The sequence below is a fragment of the Hyla sarda genome, chromosome 2, assembly GCF_029499605.1.
Source record: "Hyla sarda isolate aHylSar1 chromosome 2, aHylSar1.hap1, whole genome shotgun sequence".
Taxonomy (NCBI): Eukaryota; Metazoa; Chordata; class Amphibia; order Anura; family Hylidae; genus Hyla; species Hyla sarda.
In genome coordinates this window covers 10006411-10031149 of record NC_079190.1, presented here as the reverse complement: position 1 = coordinate 10031149, position 24739 = coordinate 10006411, and the positions used below count along the sequence as shown (strand labels likewise).

Sequence of the window (24739 nt, the reverse complement as noted above, 5' to 3'; positions counted from 1 at the left end):
TGGATCGCCCGGACACCCCCATTACGGGTAAGTTTAATTTTTTTTATTGACTCGGAGGGTGGGGGAGGGGCCCGACCGGTATAGCGGTATGGGCAAAAATCCATACCGTGGGAGGGAAAAAAAAAAACTGTATCCGGTTCATTTCGGTATACCGCCCAGCACTAGTCTGAATATCACATACAGCTTTGACAGAGCCTTCTCAGACCTGCAGCCGTTCCTGGTGTAAATCCTCCTTTAGCACGGGGTTGGACCTCAAACCACATTCCTTGTCCCTAAGATAGGGCCAGGGACTATTGATAGGATTCAGATTATTGGGCAGACTAGATGGGCCAAATAGTTCTTATCTGCCGACACATTCTATGTCTCATAGCGGCAGTTCACGGTTCGGCCTGCCATGTGATCTGGTACTCGTCATGCAGACAGTCAGGGAAGCGCTGTGCTGCAGACACCAGCTGCGGGGCCGACCCGAACTCCCCCTTCTCAGCTGATCCTCCGCACTCCCCAAGACTGAAAGCCAGAGAGAGGTGCAGAGTCCAGGTTCCAAGGCTGCGGCTGCCGGTACTATCAGGAGGATGGATCGTAGGAGCTCGGCCGGTATAAAGGAGATCCAGCAGGGGATAAGGACAATAAGCAAAAGCAGCCGCTTTACAGCGGAGGCTTCCAGACTTCACCAACATGGCGCTGGCTCCTCTTTTGTCGCCGTGTTCTGCGCATGACAGACGAGCGCAGAACACAGTATCCTAGTCCCTAATGCTTTTTTATGACACGGTCAGTGTCTTAACGTTCTTAAGGCCAGTGAATGCCGTAGAGCATCTGTGATGGTGTCATTAAGTGATGTAATCACAGATGCTCATGGTAATGTCAGCCCCCTGTGCAAATATTAAAGATGAATAAAATGTTAAATTAAAATACACACCAAACACACAAATGAACTATTTTATATAACAATTTCATTAATATATTAAAAACAAAAAAAGTGACAATGTCCCTTTAATATTCCTTCCTTGGGCAGGCAGCAGGAAGCACGACCTTCACAGAGTCCTCATCGAGTAAGGGAGTATTGTTTAGTGAATACCGTGCTCCATTCCATCAGCTGCTCGCCCAAGAAAGGAACACATTCATGGAGGGCCGCAGCAGCGCCATTTTTTTTCTGGCTAAATGTACGACCGCCGGTAACTTTAGGACCTGTAGGAATGAAAGCGCACATACATAAAATTGGACATGTGGTTGTGCGACTTCTTTATGATATTTAGAATTGGAAAATAATATTTATAGGGTTGTATGAATATTTAGGGCAGTGTTTTCCAAACAGTGTGTCTCCAGCTGTAGCAAAACTACAACTCCCAGCAAGCCCAGACAGCCGAAGGCTGTCTGGGCTTGCTGGGAGTTGTAGTTTTGCTACAGCTGGAGACACACTGTTTGGAAAACACTAATTTAGGGTAATCTTCTGATAAGCTTTCATAGGGAAGATCTCTGATGATGCTTTGTAAATACACTGAATTGCTCGTATTATACATGGTCCAAGGTATATATATGTGTGTGTGTGTGTGTGTGTGTGTGTGTGTATATATATCTTTTTACATTAGAGTTCACAGGTGTATACGGCTTTATAGGTCTCTAACCTGTTAGCAGGTCCCTGGCAGCGGGTGCGGTGCTCACACTTGACGGACCCTTGAGGTGATCAGCTGATCTCTCCTGTGTCACAGGACTGGCAGACATCTTGTCCTTAGAGGAGAGGCTCAGGGACACCCCGGCATCCGGAACTTGTGGTCCTTTCCCCAAACCTCTATTAGGTTCAGTGTTCTCTTTGAAGTATAGGTGGTCTCTGCCCCTAGAACACAAATATAGAACACGTTTAGAGATGAGCGAATCGAATCTGACAAATCCGAATTCGTTACGAATTTCAGGAAAAATTTGATTCATAACGACCCACGTGAGGACGTGGGGCAAGAAATCCTGAGAAGGAGGGAACAAGGGTCGGCGGGATGACCCTGAATCAGATGCAGCCTATCAGCAGCCAGCCACCCCTGTGATGTCACAGCCCTATATAAATCGGCAGCCATCTTGCGTCCAGTCACATCAGCGTTCTATTACAGAGAGAGAGGGACAGAGAGCAGTGTGTGTTGTACAGAAAAGCTTTTTTACAGCAGCAATTCACCTCAAGCCCAAATCCAGCCTAGAAGCACTGATAGAGAAGGGAGTGAGATTGAGAGAGAAAGTGCAAATTTGGGTGTAGTACACAGCGACTGTGTGCTGCAGCACTGGTGTGTACAACAACTGAAAAGCTAATAGTAGCCAGCCAGTTAGGGTGAGCAGAACACTAAAAGCGTATTGTCCTCTATTACGTGTAACCTGTGTGTACATCTAAGTGGTGTACCATTTTGTTCCTGTTTAAGTCTTAGGGGCCCAGATACTGTGAAAGGCCAGCCAAAAGTACACACCTGCTGGTGTTGTAGACAAGTGTAAAGCCTATCAGGCTGTATTTGTGCGAGGGCTGTGAGTATCTTACGCCCCCTGCATTTCTAGGCGGGGCATTAGGAATTGTGGATAGGAGGCGGGGGTATATAACGCACCTGCACTTACTGGCGGGGCATTCGTGACGTTTTGTGGACGTTTGTGGGCAGTGAACTGTCTGCTTTTGAATTTTCCGCCACTATTTTGGCGCTCCGGTGGTTGCTCAAGCTAACACAGGATCGTGGTTTGTGAGTCCAGATGGGGCGGCTCAGTGTCTGCATCCCTTGTAGTCTACAGGCTACCTCACAGGGGGGGGGGTGCGTGACTGTCCACTACTAGTGTGGTAAGGTGTTGGGTTATGCAGATGGCTCTGCCTGTGACGCTAGCAGGTTGGGAGCAGGAAGGCGGTTAGCTATGTACAGCATGTTGGGGCTCGAGGAATGGCACGGCCTACAGCAGCGGAATCAGGTCCGGTGGGACTGGAGGAGCATTGGGGTAAGTGAGGCCCTTTCTTGCCAGCCGTCGGCTATGACTGCAGCGCTGAGTGATACAGGAGCAGGGCGGAGGTGCAGGCAGGAACAAGGAATAGGTGGCCTCAGCGCTGCCTGGTATAGGTTTTATAATCGGGAAGTGTGTACAGAGATGACGCGAGTCCTGATTCATAAATTGAGGCCAGGGGTCAGTGCCGGCGCTATCAGGCTCAGCTGAGGAGGCACCGGCAGTCATTAGCAGGCTGCATTTCGTCAAGTGCTGCCAAACATGTCTACACCGTGCCGATCCTGCTAAGCTGCCGCTTCTAATCTTCCTATGGGAATTAAATCACTGTCTCTACCTCTAGTGACACAGGCTTTCACTCCGGGCAATTACAGGTCATGATGTTGAGACATTTATTCATAGCATTACACTTCTGTGTGCATGTTTCATACCATTATATTGTGCATTCATAGTATTTATACTGTGCGTTATGAATTGCGTTTATACAGTTAAAAATAATAAAAATAATAATTAGAATAATAATTTACAGTGGTCCCTCAACTAAACGGACCATCGTTTGTTGAAACCATCGCATGTTGAGGGATCCGTGCAATGTAAAGTATAGGACAGTGGTCTACAACCTGCGGACCTCCAGATGTTGCAAAACTACAACACCCAGCATGCCCGGACAGCCGATGGCTGTCCGGGCATGCTGGGTGTTGTAGTTCTGCAACATCTGGAGGTCCGCAGGTTGAAGACCACTGGCATAGGAAGTTGTACTCACGTGTCCTCGCCGCTCCAGACCGTCACCGCTGCCCGGGATGTCGCCTTCCATCGCTGTCTCCGCGTCCCCGAGGTGTCCCCGACGCTCCGGCAAGGCCTCTGCTTCCCCGGCATCTTCTCTCTCCGTCGCCTCCATCATGTCGCTACGCACGCCGCTCCTATTGGATGACGGGACGGCGTGCGCGGTGACGTGATGACGACGATGGAGAGCGCCGACGATGCAGGGGATCCCGAAGAGGACGCACCGGAGCCACGAGGACAGGTAAGTGATCGTCAGCGGAGCTCATGGGGCACTGTAAACGGCTATCCGGTGGCAGCTGAAGCAGTCTGCGCTGCCGGATAGTCGTTTATGTGATGGCCCCGACATAGAAAAGCATTGTATGCTGATGCTGCCTCTGAGAGTCCATCGCATGTTGAAATTATCGTAGGTCGAGGGGTCACTGTATACGGTTAATTTGCTCATAATATGATAGGATTATATTTCTATACGGACAACAAGCTTATGTTTCTATACAGTATAACTATATGGTATAACATGTTTATGTTTCTATAGGGTATAACAATCTTATATCCCCCACGTCTGCAGGGGGATACACTGCGTAGTTGTTACTGGCATGTCTTCAGAGCCACTACATTATGACACATAGATGGTTGTATACCCTTCATACCTGCCACGTCAGCAGGGGGATGCGCGGCGTAGTTGTTACTGACACGTCTTCAGAGCAACTACATCATGATACATAGTTGGCTGTATTCCCTTCATACCTGACAGGTCTGCAGGCACAATGGTTACACAAAGACCTGTCTCAGTTTACAGGCTCTAGGGTTACGAGGTGGAGACTTCCAAGCCCTAATTTCTTTGCGAAGAAGGAAGTACCAGCCCTGCACAATTTTGTGGAACAGAAGGTGGGCCAGTCCTTGAGCCTGTCAGTGTGTACCAAAGTGCACGGCAGCGCAGACGTGTGGAGCTGTAACAACGATCAGGGACAATACATGTCCTTTATGGCCCACTGGGGGAGTGTGGTTCCTTCATCGTACCATGTGGTGCCCCTTCATCGTACCATGTGTGCAGGGCACGGCGGTGTCACGCTGTTCTTCTTATGGTTTGCCTTGGCGAACGGAGTCACACAAGTGGAAAAGCTGTCCTGCCCGGCCAGTAGTGTGCCATCAGAGCGGGTGTTTAGTGTGGCCGGGGCCATAGTGAACCCAAGGAGAACTCATCTGTCCACAAAAAATATGGAGAGACTGACCTTTGTGAAGATGTATCAGGCATGGATCAGCCAGGCTTTCCACCCACCAATGCCTGATGCATAGTAGATTGATCATGGTGCTACACCAACACTTCACAATTATGCATAGTGCAAAACATGTTTAAGGTGCTGCTCCCCAGTTACAAACATTCCTCCACATCAGACCACAAGTATTGAGGATATGCATTAGCTAAAGCTTAACCTTTCTTAGGATAAAATATACGTACCCACATATTTTTTTTTTTTTTTTAATCAAACAAAAGGAAAGGTGTTCAAAAAAACACAATGTGCCTCCTACACCACCAAGTATTGATGTGATGCAAAGACCTCAAAGGTGGAAGGGAACAACGTATGGTCCATTGTAACCGGTGGGGGTAAAAACTTCTAGGCATTACTCTTGTATTATTAATTCCATTCTTGGCAAGTGTTACTCGCCCTAAAAACTGCGGCCCCACACAGTAACCTCTCCCTATTTCCACCTAAAAACCCTGGGAAATGGCAGTGTTTGCCGGTGGAAATAGGGAGAGGTTCCTGTGTGGGGCCGCAGTTTTTAGGGCGAGTAACACTTTCCAAGAAGGGAATTAATAATGTGAGAGTAGGGCCTTATAGGGGAGGTTTTTACCCCCATTGGTTACAATGAACCATACGTTGTTCCCTTCCACCTTTTAGAGGTCTTTGCATCACATCAATACTTGGTGGTGTAGGAGGCACATGGTGTTTTTTGCACACCTTTCCTTTTGTTTGATTTCAAAAAGTTTTTTTGGGTCCATATATTTTATCCTATGCATATTATTAAAAGTTAAGTTTCACGTACTGCATATCCTCAATACTTACTTGTGCACACTAACGCTTTTACAAAATAGACCGTTCTCTTCTGCCAACCTGCCTCAGCTACTATTCTGATCCTGCCACCTGCCTGATACCACACATCTGATGCCAAGTTCTCCTTTTTTCACCCACCTTCGTCACTGGGTACTGGTATTGCCACCCACCGCCCCACTATGTCACCGGGTCACTTTCAGGACTCCTGATGCTGCTGATGCCACCTGCAGGCTGTCTCATTCTGCCACCATATGTTCTCCTCATGCTGATGCCCCCTCCAGGCTGTCTCATACTGTCACCATATGTTCTCCTCATGCTGCTGCCGGCTGCCTCATTCTGCCACCATATGTTCTCCTCATGCTGCTGCCAGCTCCAGGCTGTCTCATTCTGCCACCATATGTACTCCTCATGCTGCTGCCAGCTCCAGGCTGTCTCATTCTGTCACCATATGTACTCCTTATGCTGATGCCAGCTCCAGGCTGTCTCATTCTGCAACTATATGGTCTCCTCATGCTTCCGCCACCTCCAGGCTGTGTTATTCAGCCACTATATGGTCTCCTCAGGCTGCGGCCAACTCCAGGCTGTGTCATTCTGCCACTATATGGTCTTCTCATGCAGCCACCAACTCCAGGCTGAGCCAGCCACTATATGGTCTCCTCATACTGATGCCACCTCCAGGCTCTGTCACTGTGCCGCTCTGTGACAGTGATTCTAAAAGCGATGCCGGTAATCTGCATGTTATTCTGAATAACAGTATTATTTCACTAACCCAGCACACTCCATATGCATGTTAAAGCAAGACAAAGTGTTCTACCCCCCTGTTGAGACTCTCTGTAGTCCAGAAATAGCAGTTTTTAATACAGACTCACTGCAAATAAATTCGGACCGAACTAAAAATTTGGCAAATCTGCCGAATTGAATTTTTCGAAAATTCACTCATCTCTAAACACGGTAAAACTGTGAACATTTATAGGAGACTGGTGTTAAATTGCTGAATGCCTATTCATTACTAGTACACAGGTCCTGAGTTGCCTTTGCACAGGATAGGGGATAACCCAGTGGTGGGGGTGAGCCCAATGGGATGGTGTAACTACTTGTCCATTCTGGCAGGAGACCACAATTCTCGAAATCATTAGGGGTTCCGGTGATCAGACCCCAACATGCATACACTTATCCCCTATAAGTTTATGGCAGGAGAACTCTGTTACTGAGTACCAGTCATGAAAAAAAAGTTTTTATATATTGCACAGTCAGGTATTCCTAAAAAAAAAATCATTACATTTTTTTATTTTTATTTCCCTGTGTAATTTCATTTTGAAAAACCCACCACTAGGGGTCTCCCTACATGAACCGGGCACTAGTCTCTTATAGATTTCGGACTACTTGTCCTGGCACAAGTCCGAAATCTCAGACTTTTGCCAGGACACGTGACGAGCACATCGCTGCTCCCTGCCTGTCAGACAGACAGGGGGGAGCGAGCGCTGTGCCCGCTCCAGATATGAGCAGCCGCATCATCAGGCTCAGATGCTGGCCGTGCTGGCCAAATTTCAGTGCAGCGCTGCTCTGCATGAAGAGAAGGATCGGGTCTGCCTTTCCCTAGCCCGATCAAAGTCTTGCATAGCTCTGCAAGTAAGTTACACACAGCAAGAGGATGAGCTGCAGAGCTGTAAGGAAAAAAAGGTATTTATATGCTGTTTCGAGAAAAAAAAAAAAGAAGCAGGGATAGTGTCAGTGAGAGTCAGGGACAGATGGGGAGGGGGATTAGGGACAGTTTTGGTGATGATAGGTACTCTTTAACGGGGCTGTCCATTGTAAACTAGCTTATCCCCTATCCATAGGATAGGGGCTGAGTAGATGATCATAGGGGGTTCAACCGCTGAGTTCACCCCCCATAATCTCTGAAAAGAGACCCTGACTCTCACTGCAGCACGTGCAGTAGATGGCAAGCGCTACATTGGTTTCTATGGGAGCACAGCACTCGGGTCCAGGGATGTGGAAATCCTATCGCCCGACGCCCGGGACAAGTAGTTTTGGGCACCGGGCAGGTGAATTTTTCATAGATTTAGCCCTGTATCGGGCAAGCAGGGACAGACCAACTTCCCCCTTATTTTTCTTTAATGCCGGTGTGAGGCGCAGGAGCCGATGCAAGTCTGTACCTCACACCGGCGCTCAGGGTGTATGGAGGGGGCTGATTTCAGTAGCCGGGGGCCGCTGCTCAGAGAACCCACCCCGTGCCCCAGTCTGTCCTCCTTCACACACAGAAATCCTCCCCGTGCAGTGCAGTCTGTCCTCCTCACACATAGTCATTATGGAGGTCAGGAGCGGTGCACGGACGTCCTCTCTCCCCCCCTGCTCTGTGTTTTCCCCGTGCAAACTTGCAGCCTCTCCGTGGTAGATCAGGTCCTGTGGAGACAGAGCAGGGGGATGGAGCTGTGTGTGGGGGATGGGAGGAGCTATGTCCCGAGCTGTGTTCGTCCTCGCTCTCCTGCTGCTTCTTGGGTAATGTAGAGCGGGGGGTGTGAAGCTCAGGTGAGGAGGCCGAGCATGCAGGCGGCGGGAAGGGTGGTTGTATATGTATGTAATGTATAAATGTATAATTGGGGGGGTGTATCAGCGGCGGGTGTATGTATGATGTGTGCATATGTATGGTTTGAGTGTATGTGTGAATGATTGATGTCTGTGTATATATGATGTGTGTATGATGTCTGTGTATGATGTCTGTATGTAATGTATGATGGGGGGAAGCGGCGGGTGTATGTATGGTGTATATGTATGGTTTGAGTGTATGTGTTATGTGTGTATGATGTCTGTGTGTGATGTGTGTGTGTATGATGTCTGTGTATGTAATGTATGATGTGCATGTGTGTATGTAATGTATGATGGGGGGGCAGCGGCGGGTGTGTGCATGATGTGTTTGTATGTATGATGTATGTATGTATGTAATGTATAATATAGGGGGCAGTGCCCGTGTATGTATATGTGTATGCATGTATGTTTTGTAAGCAAGCAAAGCAGGAAGGGGAAGTTGATGTTCTTGTCCATCTAGGGACAAATGACCTGGCTTGCAATGAAGTTTCAGAGGTGAAGGAATCTTTTATCACACTTGGTAATGATGTACAGGATTTTGCATCAACTGTTTCATTTTCTGAAGTTCTGCCTGTACATAACGTTTAGCATGATAGGCAGAGGCACATTAAAGAGTTCAACTTATGGCTTAGTAAATGGTGTCAAGAGCAAGGATTTGGCTTTGTGTCTCATGATAGCTCTACTTGGAATAGAAAGGAACTGTACAAAAAAGATGGTTTGCATCTTTCTCTCAAAGGAACAAATGTACTCCGTGAACAATTCCAAGAATTTGCTAAGGAGTATTTAAACTAGGAGGGGGGGGGGGCAAAAGAGTGAAAATCCATGAGTCCAATTGCCCCCCGAAACAATGCCAGAACATGTCAGTAGCCCAGAGTTTAAGAAATGTCAAGCTCAGAGTCCTGTCTACAAATGCCCGCAGTCTAGGTAATAAAATCAATGAACTTGGGTCAATAATGGCATCTGAGAATGTAGATTTAGTGGCTGTTACTGAGACATGGTTTAATGAAAGGAATGACTAGGACATATCCATACCAGGGTTCTCTTTATACAGAAGAGACAGAGAAGGCAAGAAAGGAGGAGGAGTGGCCCTATATGTGAAAGATAGCATAAAATCTAACCTAATACAAGTTAGTGAGGCCAACATAGGGTCAGTTTGGGTTACGTTGCAGTTTGGTAATCATGCAGTTACTTGTGTAGGTGGGATATACAGATCACCTGGCCAAGTTAAAGAATTAGATGATCTACTAGTTGAAGAAATATCTAAAATGACAATGAAAGGAGAAGTTATCATTATGGGAGACTTCAATCTTCCGGATATAAACTGGAAAACCAAAATAGCAAGTTCTGCCGGGAGTACAGATATTCTAAATTCCCTACTGGGATTATCTCTACAACAAGTGGTTGAGGAGCCAACGCGGAAGGAGGCCATTTTGGATTTGGTATTCACAAATGGGGATTTGGTATATGATGTTATTGTTGGCGAAAGCTTGAGATCTAGTGATCATCAACCAGTGTGGTTTAATATAAGAACAGTGAAGGAGTCACACCACACAAAAACAAAAGTTTTAGATTTTAGAAAAACAGACTTTTCAAAAATGAGATTAGTCATAAATGAGTCCCTATCAGACTGGAACAAATTACATGGAGTTCAGGAGAAATGGGACTACTTAACAGACGCTTTAACAGAAAATTGCATTAGACTTGTCAGTAAAAGCAGAAAAAGGAAGAGACCCCTGTGGTACTCAGCAGAAGTGGCCAAAATCATAAAAAACAAAAAACTAGCATTTAGTAATTATAAAACAACCCAGAGCAATGAAGATGGAGAAATCTACAAGACTAGGCAGAAAGAGGCCAAGCACGTTATAAGGACTTCTAAAGCACAGGCAGAAGAAAAACTAGCTCAGTCTGTGAAAAAAGGGGATAAGACATTCTTCAGATATATAAATGAAAAAAGGAAATCAAAACAAGGAATAACTAAATTAAAAACAAAGGAAGGAAGGTATGTAGAAGAGAATAAGGGGCTAGCCGACTGCCTTAATGAAAACTTCTGTTCAGTTTTTACAGAAGAAAAAGAAGGAAAAGGACTTTCATTAGAGAGGAAAACTAAGGAATCGCTTGATGCATGTGTCTTTACAGAGGAAGAGGTTCTATGTTTGCTGTCTAAAGTGAAGAAAAATAAATCACAGGGGCCTGATGGGATACACCCAAAATTATTAAAAAAGAGTTTAGTGGTGAGCGAGCAAAACCGTTAACAGATGTATTTAACCAATCAATGGTAACAGGAGCCGTCCCGAAAGATTGGAAATTAGCAAATGTTGTGCCCATTCACAAGAAAGGTAGTAGGGAGGAATCAAGCAACTACAGGCCAGTAAGTCTGACATCAATAGTGGGGAAATTAATGGAAACCATACTAAAGTATAGGATTGTGGAACATCTAAAATCCCATGGATTGCAAGATGAAAAACAACATGGGTTTACTTCAGGGAGATCATGTCAAACAAATCTTATTGATTTTTTTGACTGGGTGACTAAAATAATAGATGGCGGAGGGGCAGTAGACATCGCATATCTAGATTTTAGTAAGGCTTTTTACATTGTCCCACATAGAAGACTTATCAATAAACTACAGTCATTGAGCTTGGACTCCAATATTGTTGAGTGGATTAGGCAGTGGCTGAGTGACAGACAACAGAGGGTTGTAGTCAATGGAGAATATTCAGAGCGCGGTCTTGTCACCAGTGGGGACCTCAGAGATCTGTACTGGGACCAATATTGTTTAATATCTTCATTAGTGATATTACAGAAGGTCTCAATGGTAAGGTTTGTCTTTTTGCTGATGATGCAAAGATATGTAACAGGGTTGATGTTCCTGGAGGGATCTGCCAAATGGAAAAGGATTTAGGCAAACTAGAAGAATGGTCAGAACTCCGGCAAGTGAAATTTAATGTGGATAAGTGCAAGATAATGCACCTGGGGCGTAAAAACCCTCAGGCAGAATATAGAATATTTGACAGTCCTGACCTCAGTATCTGAGGAAAGGGATTTAGGAGTAATTATTTCAGAAGACTTAAAGGTAGGAAGACAATGTAATAGAGCAGCAGGAAACGCTAGCAAAATGCTTGGATGTATAGGGAGAGGTATAAGCAGTAGAAAGAGAGTAGTGCTCATGGATGTATAGGGAGAGGTATAAGAAGTAGAAAGAGAGAAGGGCTCAGGCCGCTGTACAGAACACTGGTGAGACCTCACTTGGAGTATTGTGCGCAGTACTGGAGGCCGTATCTCCAGAAGGATATAGATACTCTAAAGAGAGTTCAGAGAAGATACTAAACTAGTACATGGATTGCAGGATAAAACTTACCAGGAAAGGTTAAAGGACCTTAACATGTATAGAAGAAAGAAGAGACAGAGGGGAGATGATGGAGACTTTTAAATACATAAAGGGAATCAACATGGTAAAAGGAGGAGAAGATATTTGAAAGAAGAAACATTACCACAAGAGGACATAGTTTTAAATTAGAAGGACAAAGGATTAAAAGTAATATCAGGAAGTATTATTTTACTGAGAGAGTAGTGGATGCATGGAATAGCCTTCCTGCAGAAGTGGTCGCTGCAAATACAGTGAAGGAGTTTAAACATGCACGGGATAGGTATAAGGCTATCCTTCATATACGATAGGGATAGGTATAAGTCTATCCTTCATATAAGATAGGGATAGGTATAAGGCTATCCTTCATATAAAAGATAGGCCCAGGGACTATTCATAGTATTCAGATTATTGGGCAGACTAGATGGGCCAAATGGTTCTTATCTGCCGACACATTCTATGTTTGTACAGGGGCGGACTGACAAGTGCTGCTGCCAGTTGTGCAAATTTTGCAAAATTTATTTTTAGTGGCTTCTGGTCACCCGCACTAAATTGCACCCCCCAGAATCCCGCCCCCTTCATACTCGCCCGCCAACCAAGAGCCCCACGGATGCACGCAAACACGCCAGAACCAAAACTACAACTCCCAGCATATTACACCATAACCTAATCTGTAGAACTATAAAGTGTAACATGCTGGGAGTTGTAGTTTTGGTTCGGGTCAGCTGCAGAGCCATAGGCTGCATCAGGGCATGCTGGGTGTTGTAGTTACTAACTGCTTATATGCTTAAATACTTATATAACTAACCCTGTATTTCTTGACACATCCTATGGCTCTGCAGCTGACACAAACCAAAACTACAACTCCCAGCATGTTACACAATAACCTTAACTGTACTACTATACAGTGCAACATGCTGCAACACCCACACAACCATAGGCTGTATCAGGGCATGCTGGGTGTTGTAGTTATCTAGTAACTAAATGCAACCTCCAGCATTTTCTGACAAAATCAAAAGACTCCATATATAAGTCCCTATGAAGACTGAAAAATAGTGATTAGAATATTTTAAGCAGTGTGTATATATGTGAATAAGCCCCTTTCCTAATAAAAGTTCTGATAATAAATGGTTCCGATAAAAACTACAGATCACGGCACATAAGATTACCCTCATACATCCCTGTATATGGAGACATTGGAGTTATAGGGGACAGATGGGGGGGCTTGCCTCGGGCGTAAAAGGAGCTAGCTACAGATTTCCCTCTGCTAATAGTCTGGCATGCTGCGATCACCGTGGCCGCTATTAAACCATTAGATCACCGATGTCTAAGTTGACTGCATTATCTAAAGGGATCTTATAACCATCCCTGGTGGTCTAGTGGGGGGAGGGGGGAGATCATACTATTTTGGTTGAAATTATTTTATCTACCAGGACAAGTGGATTTTCTTGAGGGACAAGTAGATTGTGTTCCATTTTAGTCCCTTGGACAAGTAGGTTTTTTTAAAAAAATTTCCACACCCCTGGGGTCTCTTCGGTGCTCCTACAGAAATCAGGGATGTGGAATTCCTATCGCCCGACGTCCGGGACATGCAGTTTCGGGTGCTGGGCAGGTGAATTTTTCCGGCCCTTAGCCCGACTTTGGGTAAGCAGGGCCGGACCTGACAAGCGCGGAGGCCCTCAGCAGTCTGCACGGAGTGGGCTCCCGACTCATGCCCGCTCCGTACTCTGCAGCCGCTGGCTGTTCTCAGTAGCTGTGGGCCGCCGCTAATAGCCAGCATGCGGCGATATGTGGTGGGGAGATCCACTATAGAGGTAGCTGGAGGGCTTACCTCTGTTCCCTGCTGTCCCGTGGCTCTGTTATTAATAGATCTTGGCTGGACCAGGCTCTATCAATGGATTGCAGAGCACACAGATGAATGGAGTTCAATAGAACTCTACTGATCTGTATGAGGAATCTAATGATTTCTCCTAAAAAAAAAAAAAAATTTTAATAACAGTTTAAAAGACAAACATTAACCCCTTCCATATTAAAAGTTCAAATCACAACCTTTTCCTATATAAAAACATGTAAACAAACTAAAAAGAAAACATTTAGTATAGCTGTGTGCGTAATTGTACGAACTATTAAAATATAACATTATGTATTCCGTACGGTAAATGACGTAAATGTAAAAAAAAAAATACCAAACCCCAGAATTGCAATTTTTATAATATCCCAGAAAAAAAAAAGTTAAAAAGCGATTAAAAAAAAAGTCAGATCAATACCAAAATGCTACCGATACAAAAAACTGATTATGGCGCAAAAAATTAGCCCTCATACAGCCTGGTATGCGAAAGAATCTTTAAAAAAAAAAAAAGCTACAGGGGTCAAAAAAATGTCAATTAAATAAATTGGAAAAAAAGTTCTGAATTTTTTTTTAATTAGTAAAACATGACGGAAACTATACAAATCTGGTATCGCTATAATCAAACCGGCCTAAAGTATCAAAACAACATGTTATCTCAACCACAAGGTAAATGGCGTAGAAAAGAAAAACCACCAAATCTGCTAAATAATCTTTTACTATTTCAATTTCACTTCACTGATTATATATGTATGTGTGTATTAGAGATGAGCGAACTTACAGTAAATTCGATTCGTCACAAACTTCTATGCTCGGCAGTTGATGACTTATCCTGCATAAATTAGTTCAGCTTTCCGGTGCTCCCGTGGGCTGGAAAAGGTGGATACAGTCCTAGGAGACTCTTTCCTAGGACTGTATCCACCTTTTCCAGCCCACCGGAGCACCTGAAAGCTGAACTAATTTCTGCAGGATAAGTCATCAACTGCCGAGCCGAGAAGTTCGTAACGAATCGAATTTACTGTAAGTTCGCTCATCTCTAGTGTGTATATATATGTATATATATATATTTTTTTTTTATTATTTTTTTTTTCGAGAATATGTTAATAAAAAATTAAAAGGTATCATTATAGTAGGTAGTTATGGCTATTATAGGGCGAGGAGGAAAAAATTAGAGCGTAAAAGCGACAATTGGCCCAGACAAGTGGATCGTCATGAGGGACAAGTAGATTTTGCTCCGTTTTAGTCCCATGGGCAAGTAGTTTTTTTTATTAAATTTCCACACCCCTGAGAAATTAATGGAGCGCATGCTTTCTACTAGGGATCGACCGATTATCGGTTTGGCCCGTGCTACTTCTGGCCCCTGCGACGTCCTGCGCTATTGCTGTGCACTGCGCAATGACGAGTGACGTCCTCAACGTGACGTCACCGCCAGTGCGCACAGTGACAGCTCAAGACGCCGCCGGGGCCAGAAGTAGCACGGACCCCGGGAACAGGTAATTATAAAACCGGGGATGGGGGAAGCAATGGGGCAGCGGCGGCAGTGGTTGGACTAGGGAGGACCCCAGGAAAGGCAGGGGGAGAGTAGAAGGTGGTGGCGGCGGCGGTCTCTGGCCCCGCAAAAGCCGCTGCAGTTCATTGATTTAAAGCGCCACTTTAAATCATTGATCTGCAGCGTCTTCTGTGGGAGGGGGGGGGGGGGGGATGAGCCGATAACTTATACCGGAATATCGGTATAAGTTATCGGCTTTCGGCCTCAAAGTTAACATATTATTGATGTCGAAACCAATGTCTGTCGATCCCTACTGTCTACCATTCGTCCTCCCCAATGAGGGAGCCGGGATCCCTTCTTAGAGATCACGGGAGGTGGTCCCATAACGATCGGACAACTCCAACACTGGACAACCCCTTTAAAAGGACCTTGTCATAAAACAGCAGGAGAACAGCACCTGACCTGGGTATGGAGACTCTGCTGTTCTCGGACTCCCGGTGGTCTGCAAAGATCTTGCTGGACTTTAGTGGCTCCCCCTTGGGTGGGTGCCCTGATAAAGCTGTATCCTGGCTCACATCATTGCCCGTGTCATACGCCAGAGGTTCCATAGCAACAGACACCTGGAAAAAAAAAAACAGAGAAACAAGTTCATCATTGAGATTGAGTGATGTCCGGCATCAAAAACAGCCAGAACCAAGTCCTCACCTGCAGTTCTCCCAGTTTCTCGGAGGTCGGTGACACAACCGCGAAGAAGCCGCTGAGCGGATGTGTCGGGGAGAGCCGCGAGATGTCGCTGATTTGAGCGCGACCGACGGGCAAGTGGTCAAGTCTGGTGAGAACGTCCAGTACGAGCGCCCCCATATCTGAAGAGGGTAAAATACAATGAGGGAGGTCGCTGGACCTATATACCTGTACAACTGCCCTGTAGCACTGCTAAATTGTAGTGTTTCCCAACTAGTGTGTTGCAAAACTACAACTCCCAGCATACCCGGACAGCCGCATGCTGGGAGTTGTAGTTTTACAACATCTGGAGGCACCCCGGTTGGGAAAAGCAGATTGAATTGTTACCTGTGAGGTAGGAGATGAGCTGTTTGGGGCCACAGTGCACAGCGTAGCGCGTCGTCGTCTTCACCTCCTTCTGTTCGGTCTGGGACGTGTCCCTGGGGGTGAAGACTGTTCCGTTGCTCGTCTCTCCCCACCACCGGAGTCTGATGAGGACTGAGCGGGGGGGTCTGGGGACTGTCCACAGGATCTTACTCACGGTCACCCTGACATAACAGCGAAGCTGACCCTCCACCAGCGGGGGGAGAGAGGTGGACGGGGAGACATCTGTGGCCCCTGAAAATAAAGAGGGTGATCAGAAAGGTGGACCCTCAGATATACACCCGCACCGTCCTCTATATTACACCTCCTCTCTCCATATTACCCCTCCGCCGCCCTCCCCCCCTCCAAATTACCCCTCCGCCGCCCTCCCCCCCTCCAAATTACCCCTCCGCCGCCCTCCCCCCCTCCATATTATCCCCCCGCCGCCCTCCCCCCCTCCATATTATCCCCCCGCCGCCCTCCCCCCTCCATATTACCCCTCCGCCGCCCTCCCCCCCTCCATATTACCCCTCCGCCGCCCTCCCCCCCTCCAAATTACCCCTCCGCCGCCCTCCCCCCCTCCAAATTACCCCTCCGCCGCCCTCCCCCCCTCCATATTACCCCTCCGCCGCCCTCCCCCCCCTCCATATTACCCCTCCGCCGCCCTCCCCCCCTCCATATTATCCCCCCGCCGCCCTCCCCCCCTCCATATTATCCCCCCGCCGCCCTCCCCCCCTCCATATTATCCCCCCGCCGCTCTCCCCCCCTCCATATTATCCCCCCGCCGCCCTCCCCCCTCCATATTATCCCCCCGCCGCCCTCCCCCCTCCATATTATCCCCCCGCCGCCCTCCCCCCTCCATATTATCCCCCCGCCGCCCTCCCCCCTCCATATTATCCCCCCGCCGCCCTCCCCCCTCCATATTATCCCCCCGCCGCCCTCCCCCCTCCATATTATCCCCCCGCCGCCCTCCCCCCTCCATATTATCCCCCCGCCGCCCTCCCCCCTCCATATTACCCCTCCGCCGCCCTCCCCGCTCCATATTACCCCTCCGCCGCCCTCCCCCCTCCATATTACCCCTCCGCCGCCCTCCCCGCTCCATATTACCCCTCCGCCGCCCTCCCCCCTCCATATTACCCTTCCGCCGCCCTCCTCCCTCCATATTACCCCTCCGCCGCCCTCCCCCCTCCATATTACCCCTCCGCCGCCCTCCCCCCCTCCATATTACCCCTCCGCCGCCCTCCCCCCTCCATATTACCCCTCCGCCGCCCTCCCCCCTCCATATTACCGCTCCGCCGCCCTCCTCCCTCCATATTACCCCTCCACCGCCCTCCTCCCTCCATATTACCCCCGGCCTCACCTGTCTTTCTCCTGCCCCCCGCTTTTCCGCTCTTACTCCCCCGGTTCTTCATCTCCCCTCTGTCATATCGTTTTCCCCGCCGCCTCCAGCTTCTCTCCCGTCTCCTGGCAACCGCAGCGCGAGACTTCCGCTTCCCTCTGCCTCAGCCAATCAGGAGGGAGGGGAGCCTGGCCCGCGGGGGATCCTGGGAGTGACAGTTGGAACGGAGACGTCGATTGTCTTATCACGTGATCAGTGTCAAAAATGAGAGGCGTTCTGGGATTTGTAGTGCTTTGTAAATGAAAGCTATAACATGGAAAGGGAATGAATCCGATCCCGCGTAGACCACAGAGACTAGAGTTTGTAATGGAGCGCTATTGCGCATGTGTGCTTCCACCATCGCCCGGAGCACAGTCAGTCATGGGTTTCTGTGAGGCTGGATGCTGATCCGCAGCGTATGCTAAGACTAGTAGTTCATTCGCAGCTGCACACACTTGTCCTTTATCTACATTTCTGTCATTGTTCACATTTCTCTATGCTAATAAAGTTATTGCAATGTTTTTACAAATGTTTACAGTTGTTGATAATAATAAAGTTATAGAAAAAAAAAACTTCAAACAGATGTGACGCAGCTCCCAGCGTGCTGTGCGCCATGATTTAGGCTCCGGGAGAAACAATTAGTGGGTGGGGCCGGCTGTCTCCACGGAAACCCCAGTGGCTGGTGGAGTGAGGCCTGGAGGGGACGGAGACAGCGACGGTACGGGGGGAGGACCGGGGGCCGGTCTGTATATACGGGGAGGGTGTGTACTGTGTATAATGGGGTCACTGGTAGTGGCTGCACACAATGGTTTATTATAAGAGTCTAGTAACCTAATGAAGGGGCCGCAGGAAAATATGATTATTATAGCCGGGTTATAGGTTCTGCAGCAGCTAATGTGTGTTATGAGGTTCTGCAGCAGCTGAGGTGTGTTATGAGGTTCTGCAGCAGCTGAGGTGTATTATGATGAATTCTGCAGCAGCTGAGGTGTATTATGATGAATTCTGCAGCAGCTGAGGTGTGTTATGAGGTTCTGCAGCAGCTGAGGTGTGTGTTATGAGGTTCTGCAGCAGCTGAGGGGTGTGTTATGAGGTTCTGCAGCAGCCGAGGTGTGTGTTATGAGGTTCTGCAGCAGCTGAGGTGTGTGTTATGAGGTTCTGCAGCAGCTGAGGGGTGTGTTATGAGGTTCTGCAGCAGCCGAGGTGTGTGTTATGAGGTTCTGCAGCAGGTGAGGTGTGTGTTATGAGGTTCTGCAGCAGGTGAGGTGTGTGTTATGATCTGCAGCAGCTGAGGTGTGTGTTATGAGGTTCTGCAGCAGGTGAGGTGTGTGTTATGAGGTTCTGCAGCAGGTGAGGTGTGTGTTATGAGGTTCTGCAGCAGGTGAGGTGTGTGTTATGAGGTTCTGCAGCAGGTGAGGTGTGTGTGTGTGTTATGAGGTTCTGCAGCAGGTGAGGTGTGTGTGTGTTATGAGGTTCTGCAGCAGGTGAGGTGTGTGTGTGTTATGAGGTTCTGCAGCAGGTGAGGTGTGTGTGTGTGTTATGAGGTTCTGCAGCAGGTGAGGTGTGTGTTATGAGGTTCTGCAGCAGGTGAGGTGTGTGTTATGAGGTTCTGCAGCAGGTGAGGTGTGTGTTATGAGGTTCTGCAGCAGGTGAGGTGTGTGTTATGAGGTTCTGCAGCAGGTGAGGTGTGTGTTATGAGGTTCTGCAGCAGGTGAGGTGTGTGTTATGAGGTTCTGCAGCAGGTGAGGTGTGTGTTATGAGGTGCTGGTGCAGCTAAGACTAGGTTGACGTTGATGTTGTCTTCCATTCTGTTCTTTTTTCTCTCTTGAGCAGAACGGACTCTTAAATGTGACTGAGCACAATGGGAACTGCTGGGACCCCCATGGCCGCCGCCCAGCTCATCAATATTCCTCTGTCTCTTCATTACAGAGCGGGGACAAGAGGGAGGGGAGGAATATTGATGAGCTGTGGCCTGTGCCAGTTACCACGCCTGTGCCAGTTACCACGCCTGTGCCAGTTACCACGCCTGTGCCAGTTACCCCTTAATTAGCATATAGGGACAAATGAAGATTTTGCCCGAACGGTTGGACAGATCCGGGCACAGTAGGCACCAAACTGATCAGCGTCCCCCACACTATCGGCCAGTACCCCTGGTTAGTGCAGGGGGAGCAAGCTGACAGTTATCCTTTTAAGAGGTGCTGCAGCAGCTGAGGTGTGTGTTTTGATGTAGTGCAGTACCTCACGTGTGTAAAATGAGGTTTTGTAGCAGCTGAGATGTGTACATGGGTACTGTAGGTTGGGTGTCTCTAGATGGACGTGTGTACCAGCCTGGGAGGGTAGCGTATAGACTGGCATTGGGGCGGTGTGGTGTATAGACTCGTATTGTGGGGTGTAGTGTATAGATTGGCATGGGGGGGGGGGTGTATAGACTGGCATTGTGGTGGTGTATAGATTAGCATTGGGGTGGTGGAGCATATAGACTTGCATTGTGGGGGTGTAGTGTATAGATTGGCTTGGGGGGTGTATAGACTGGCATTGGGGCGGTGTGGTGTATAGACTCGTATTGTGGGGTGTAGTGTATAGATTGGCATGGGGGGGTGTATAGACTGGCATTGGGGCGGTGTATAGATTGGCATTGCGTTGGTGGAGCATATAGACTTGCATTGTGGGGGTGTAGTGTATAGACTGGCAATGAAGCAGGGTAGGGTATAGGCCGGCATTGTGGGGCTGTCCCCTATAGGTGGGCATAACCGCCATGACTGTCTTACAAGAAATCCCATCCTGCTTTTCAGTGATTAGACCTCATCCAGGGCTTGGCGGATAATTTACGACTCCCATACTGTGACCCAGAGTAACGCACAGAATCCAGTGGCTGTCCGGGCATGCTGGGAGTGGTAGTTTCGCAACAGCTGGAGGCACCCTGGTTGGGAAACACTTTTCTCCTAGATGGGAAAGGGGCCATTTGAATAGAAATTTAGCAGGGAAAACTCTGCAGTTCTGATTTGGACATATAGGGGGCGATATATCAGTACATAAGCTGCATCCGTTTATGAGCCTTTCATTTATGCACATTACATGATAACATTGGCGCGGCTCTTTAGGCCCTTTACACTTCTTTTCTTCACACCACTTATGGCCAACATTCTTGTTTTGCTCAAAGAAAAAAAAATGTCTGTGATGAACAAACAAATGTCTTCTTTTTGTCTTCCACAGAATATGTCTACCTTGGAAAAGCAACTGCACCTGGGGCATTTACCGCCACGACCACCGATGCCCGGGGGTTTGCAATCCGGGTCCAAGATGAGAATGGGGTAAGAGACGATGAGCGGAGTCCTAACCAGATATTATGTATATAGAGGAGTTCACACATTGTGGTTTTTATTAGGGATGTCCCGATACTAGTATCAGTATCAGGGCTGATATCAGGCATTTGCATGGTATCGGGGACACGTTTAATGTCCCCGATACCAAATCTGATACCTGCTACAGTGCGGTCATACTCCCGTCAAATGCTCCGCTGCCCTGTTCTCCCGGCCGCATCATGGCGTCCCATGGAGGAGCTTGAGACTAGAGATGAGCGAACTTACAGTAAATTCGATTCGTCACAAACTTCTCGGCTCGGCAGTTGATGACTTTTCCTGCATAAATTAGTTGAGGTGCTCCGGTGGGCTGGAAAAGGTGGATACAGTCCTAGGAGACTCTTTCCTAGGACTGTATCCACCTTTTCCAGCCCACCGGAGCACCTGAAGGCTGAACTGATTTATGCAGGATAAGTCATCAACTGCCGAGCCGAGAAGTTCGTGACGAATCGAATTTACTGTAAGTTCGCTCATCTCTACTTGAGACACACACACATACGCCCCTCATGCTGTCACACCCAGCCCCCTCAATGCAAGTCTATGGGTGGGGGCGTGGCGGCTGTCACGCCCCCTCCCACAGACTTGCATTGAGGGGGCGGGGTGTGTGACATCATGAGGGGGTGGGGCTATAATATCACAAGCTCCTGGCTCCAGCGTTCGGAACAGTTTGTTCCAAACGCTGAGCAGTGGAGTACCCCTTTAAGATAAGGGTTAGGATTAAGAATAGGGTTAGGGTTTGGGATTAGGATTAAGAATAGGGTCAGGGTTAGTATTGGGAGATAAATATGTGGACCAGTTCCTCTCAAGAAGGCGCTGGTACCCGGAGATGGAAATAAACTTCTTTATTAGCAACGCGTTTCAATCCCGAACCGGGATCGAAACACGTTGCTAATAAAGAAGTTTATTTCCATCTCCGGGTACCAGCTCCTTCTTGAGAGGAACTTGTCCACATATTTATCTCCATTACTATCCACCGGACTGACGGACGTCACACCGGGATGTTCCTCGTGGCAGCGGTTTCCCTCGATTTCCTGCATATAGACGCTACTGTAGGTGTTGTGCTCTGAGCGCAACACCTAGGGGTAAGAACCCATCTTTGCGTTATCTCTTTTATCTTATTTAAACGGTCCTCACTAGGGGCGCACCTCCTGTTGTTTTTTCTCGTTTATATATAAGGGTTAGGATTAGGGGTCAGGGTTAGGATTAGGGGTCAGGGTTAGGATTAGGGGTCAGGGTTAGGATTAGGGGTCAGGGTTAGGATTAGGGGTCAGGGTTAGGATTAGGGGTCAGGGTTAGGATTAGGGGTCAGGGTTAGGATTAGGGGTCAGGGTTAGGATTAGGGGTCAGGGTTAGGATTAGGGGTCAGGGTTAGGATTCGGGGGTCAGGGTTAGGATTAGGGGTCAGGGTTAGGATTAGGGGTCAGGGTTAGGATTAGGGGTCAGGGTTAGGATTAGGGGTCAGGGTTAGGATTAGGGGTCAGGGTTAGGATTAGGGGTCAGGGTTAGGATTAGGGGTCAGGGTTAGGGGTTAGGATTAGGGGTTAGCATTAGGGGTTAGGATTAGGGGTTAGCATTAGGGGTCAGGGTTACGGTTAGGGGTTAGGATTAGGGGTCAGGGTTAGGATTAGGGGTCAGGGTTAGGGGTTAGGATTAGGGGTTAGCATTAGGAGTCAGGGTTACGGTTAGGGGTCAGGGTTAGGGGGTCAGGGTTACGGTTAGGGATTAGGGGTCAGGGTTAGGGGGTCAGGGTTACGGTTAGGGATTAGGGGTCAGGGTTAGGGGGTCAGGGTTACGGTTAGGGATTAAGGGTCAGGGTTAGGGGGTCAGGGTTAGGATTGGGGGTCAGGATTAGGAATAGGGGTGAGGGTTAGCATTAGGGGTCAGGGTTAGTATGTTAGTATTAGGGTTAAGGATAGGGGTTAGGGAGTGAGAGGGAGCTGGCTGTAAAGCAGACAAGGATGTCCCTGTGCGAAGGGTCACATTCTGCTACAGGGACACAGTTTTCTTCATTACACCGGTGTTCTTCCAGAATAACCTTGACCTTGGCTTCATTCAAGCATTCTTCACAATCTTCCCCATTCCAACCTACAGATCATCACCAATCCTCCACCAAATCTCACAGTAGTTAGACAAAGACCTGGAGAGGCCTACAAGCCTCAGTAACATTTTGTTGGAGGAGATGATCTGGGGATGCTCCAGCATAGCTAAAGCCTTCGGCTGCCTGGACATTTTGGGAGCTGTAGTTTTGCAACAATTGGGGAGCCCCAGTTTTGAGATCACTGGCCTATATACCGTCCAGTATGGGAGAATTTCTAATAATCTGGCACCCGGTGGTCCTAAGTGTGTCCCCTCCTGAGCAGCGTCAGCAGAGGAGACTCCTATGTGGTTTTCCCTGCTCAGTCACCTGTCAGATTCCATCAGAGATGCCCGTGAATAGTAATAATACAATGGTGCTTTGTCTTTCCAGGCCAGGAAGAAAGCGAGACTTCTCCCCCGTTCCCTGGAGCCAGTATTTCGAGTCTATGGAAGATGTTATCGTGGAAAGTGAAACCGGCAAAGATATATCTAGAGACCTATGTGTGTGATGACAGTGCGCGTATTCCATAGGGTTAATTTACACCACGTTTTGTGCCGCCAAGTAGGGCTGGACGGTATGACCAAATGTGTGTATCACGGTACTTTTGTACCTTTTTGGCGGTTCCATGGTATATAACGTTATTTCCTCCTCCCCCCCCAATTAATTATCAGCCCAGCACTGCCCCCATCTGGGTAAATACTCACATGTCACCCGCATGCGCTGCCCTCCTCATCCTCCTGTTTGTTGCGGCCGCCAGCACTGACCCTATACTGTACGCTGTATCCCTACGCCCGGGCTGCAAAAGGTAAACAAAATAAACTAACGCGCGTTCCGACGTCGGCCTTACTCTGGGGACGGGAACGTCACAGAGCCGTCAGCCTATCACTGGCCACAGAGATTCCGCTTCGGCCGATGATAGGCTGAGCGCACTGTCATTTAAGGAGCTCTGGCCGGCTTCTTACATGACAGTGGGCTCAGCCTATCATCGGCTGAGGCGGAATATCGCTACGGCCGGTGATAGGCTGACGGCTCTCCGACGTTCCATTCCCTAGGAAGCAGATGAGGCTGGTACCGGACTAACGGGAGGTGAGTTAAAGGGGTACTCCGGTGAAAACCTTTTTTCTGTTAAATCAACTGGTGGCAGAAAGTTAAACATATTTGTAAATTACTTCTATTAAAAAATCTTAAACCTTCCTGTACTTATTAACTGCTGAATACTACAGAGGAAATTCTTTTCTTTTTGGAATGCTCTCTGATGACATCACGAGCACAGTTCTCTCTGCTGACATTATTATAATAATGCTTTATTTATTGTTGTCCTTAGTGGGATTTGAACCCAAGTCCCCAGCACTGCAAGGCAGCAGTGCTAACCACTGAGCCACCAAGCTGCCCTTAGCATATATCTGCTATGCATGGTTGCTAAAATGGACAGAGATGACGGCAGAGAGCTCTGTGTTCGAGATGTCATCAGTGTTCCAAAAAGAAAGGAATTTCCTCTGTAGTATTCAGCAGCTAATAAGTCCTGGAAGGATTAAGATTTTTTAATAGAAGTAATTTACAAATATGTTTAACTTTCTGCCACCAGTTGATTTAAAAGAAAAAAGGTTTTCACCGGAGTACCCCTTTAAAGTTTGTTTTGCTTATTTCTTGCAACCCGGGCATAGGGATACAGCGTAGAGCAGTGGTCTCCAACCTGCGGACCTACAGATGTTGCAAAACTACAACTGCATGCTGAGAGTTGTAGTTTTGCAACATCTGGAGGTCCACAGGTTGAAGA

The 24739-nt window shown here is 47.8% G+C and overlaps 2 protein-coding genes across 5 annotated transcripts in view; one reads left to right on the top strand and one right to left on the bottom strand.

Annotated features, from left to right (window-relative positions):
• Positions 1-17729, bottom strand: part of C2CD3 (C2 domain containing 3 centriole elongation regulator) — a 97684-nt gene extending 79955 nt beyond the window's left edge. For 2 of the 3 annotated variants that reach the window (XR_008889436.1, XM_056561115.1), the window contains exons 1-5: positions 17512-17729; positions 16137-16406; positions 15774-15931; positions 15531-15688; positions 1623-1831 (exon numbers count right to left, since the gene is read on the bottom strand). Coding sequence is in view for 2 of the 3 variants with exons in the window: in XM_056561115.1 (XP_056417090.1) it covers positions 1623-1831; positions 15531-15688; positions 15774-15931; positions 16137-16406; positions 17512-17563 (847 nt within the window). In the remaining variant the exon portion in view is untranslated. The remainder of the gene's footprint in view (positions 1-1622; positions 1832-15530; positions 15689-15773; positions 15932-16136; positions 16407-17511) is intronic. The other variant, XM_056561113.1, reaches the window with a different exon arrangement.
• Positions 17730-17922: 193 nt separating this feature from the next.
• PPME1 (protein phosphatase methylesterase 1) overlaps positions 17923-24739 on the top strand; it is a 31509-nt gene continuing 24692 nt past the window's right edge. Inside the window, exons 1-3 of one of the 2 annotated variants that reach the window (XM_056561116.1) lie at positions 17923-17945; positions 20740-20837; positions 23353-23448. In XM_056561116.1, the coding sequence (XP_056417091.1) occupies positions 17931-17945; positions 20740-20837; positions 23353-23448 (209 nt within the window). In that variant the 5' untranslated portion in view covers positions 17923-17930. Of the gene's footprint in view, positions 17946-18091; positions 18248-20739; positions 20838-23352; positions 23449-24739 lie in introns of those variants that run through there. The other variant, XM_056561117.1, reaches the window with a different exon arrangement.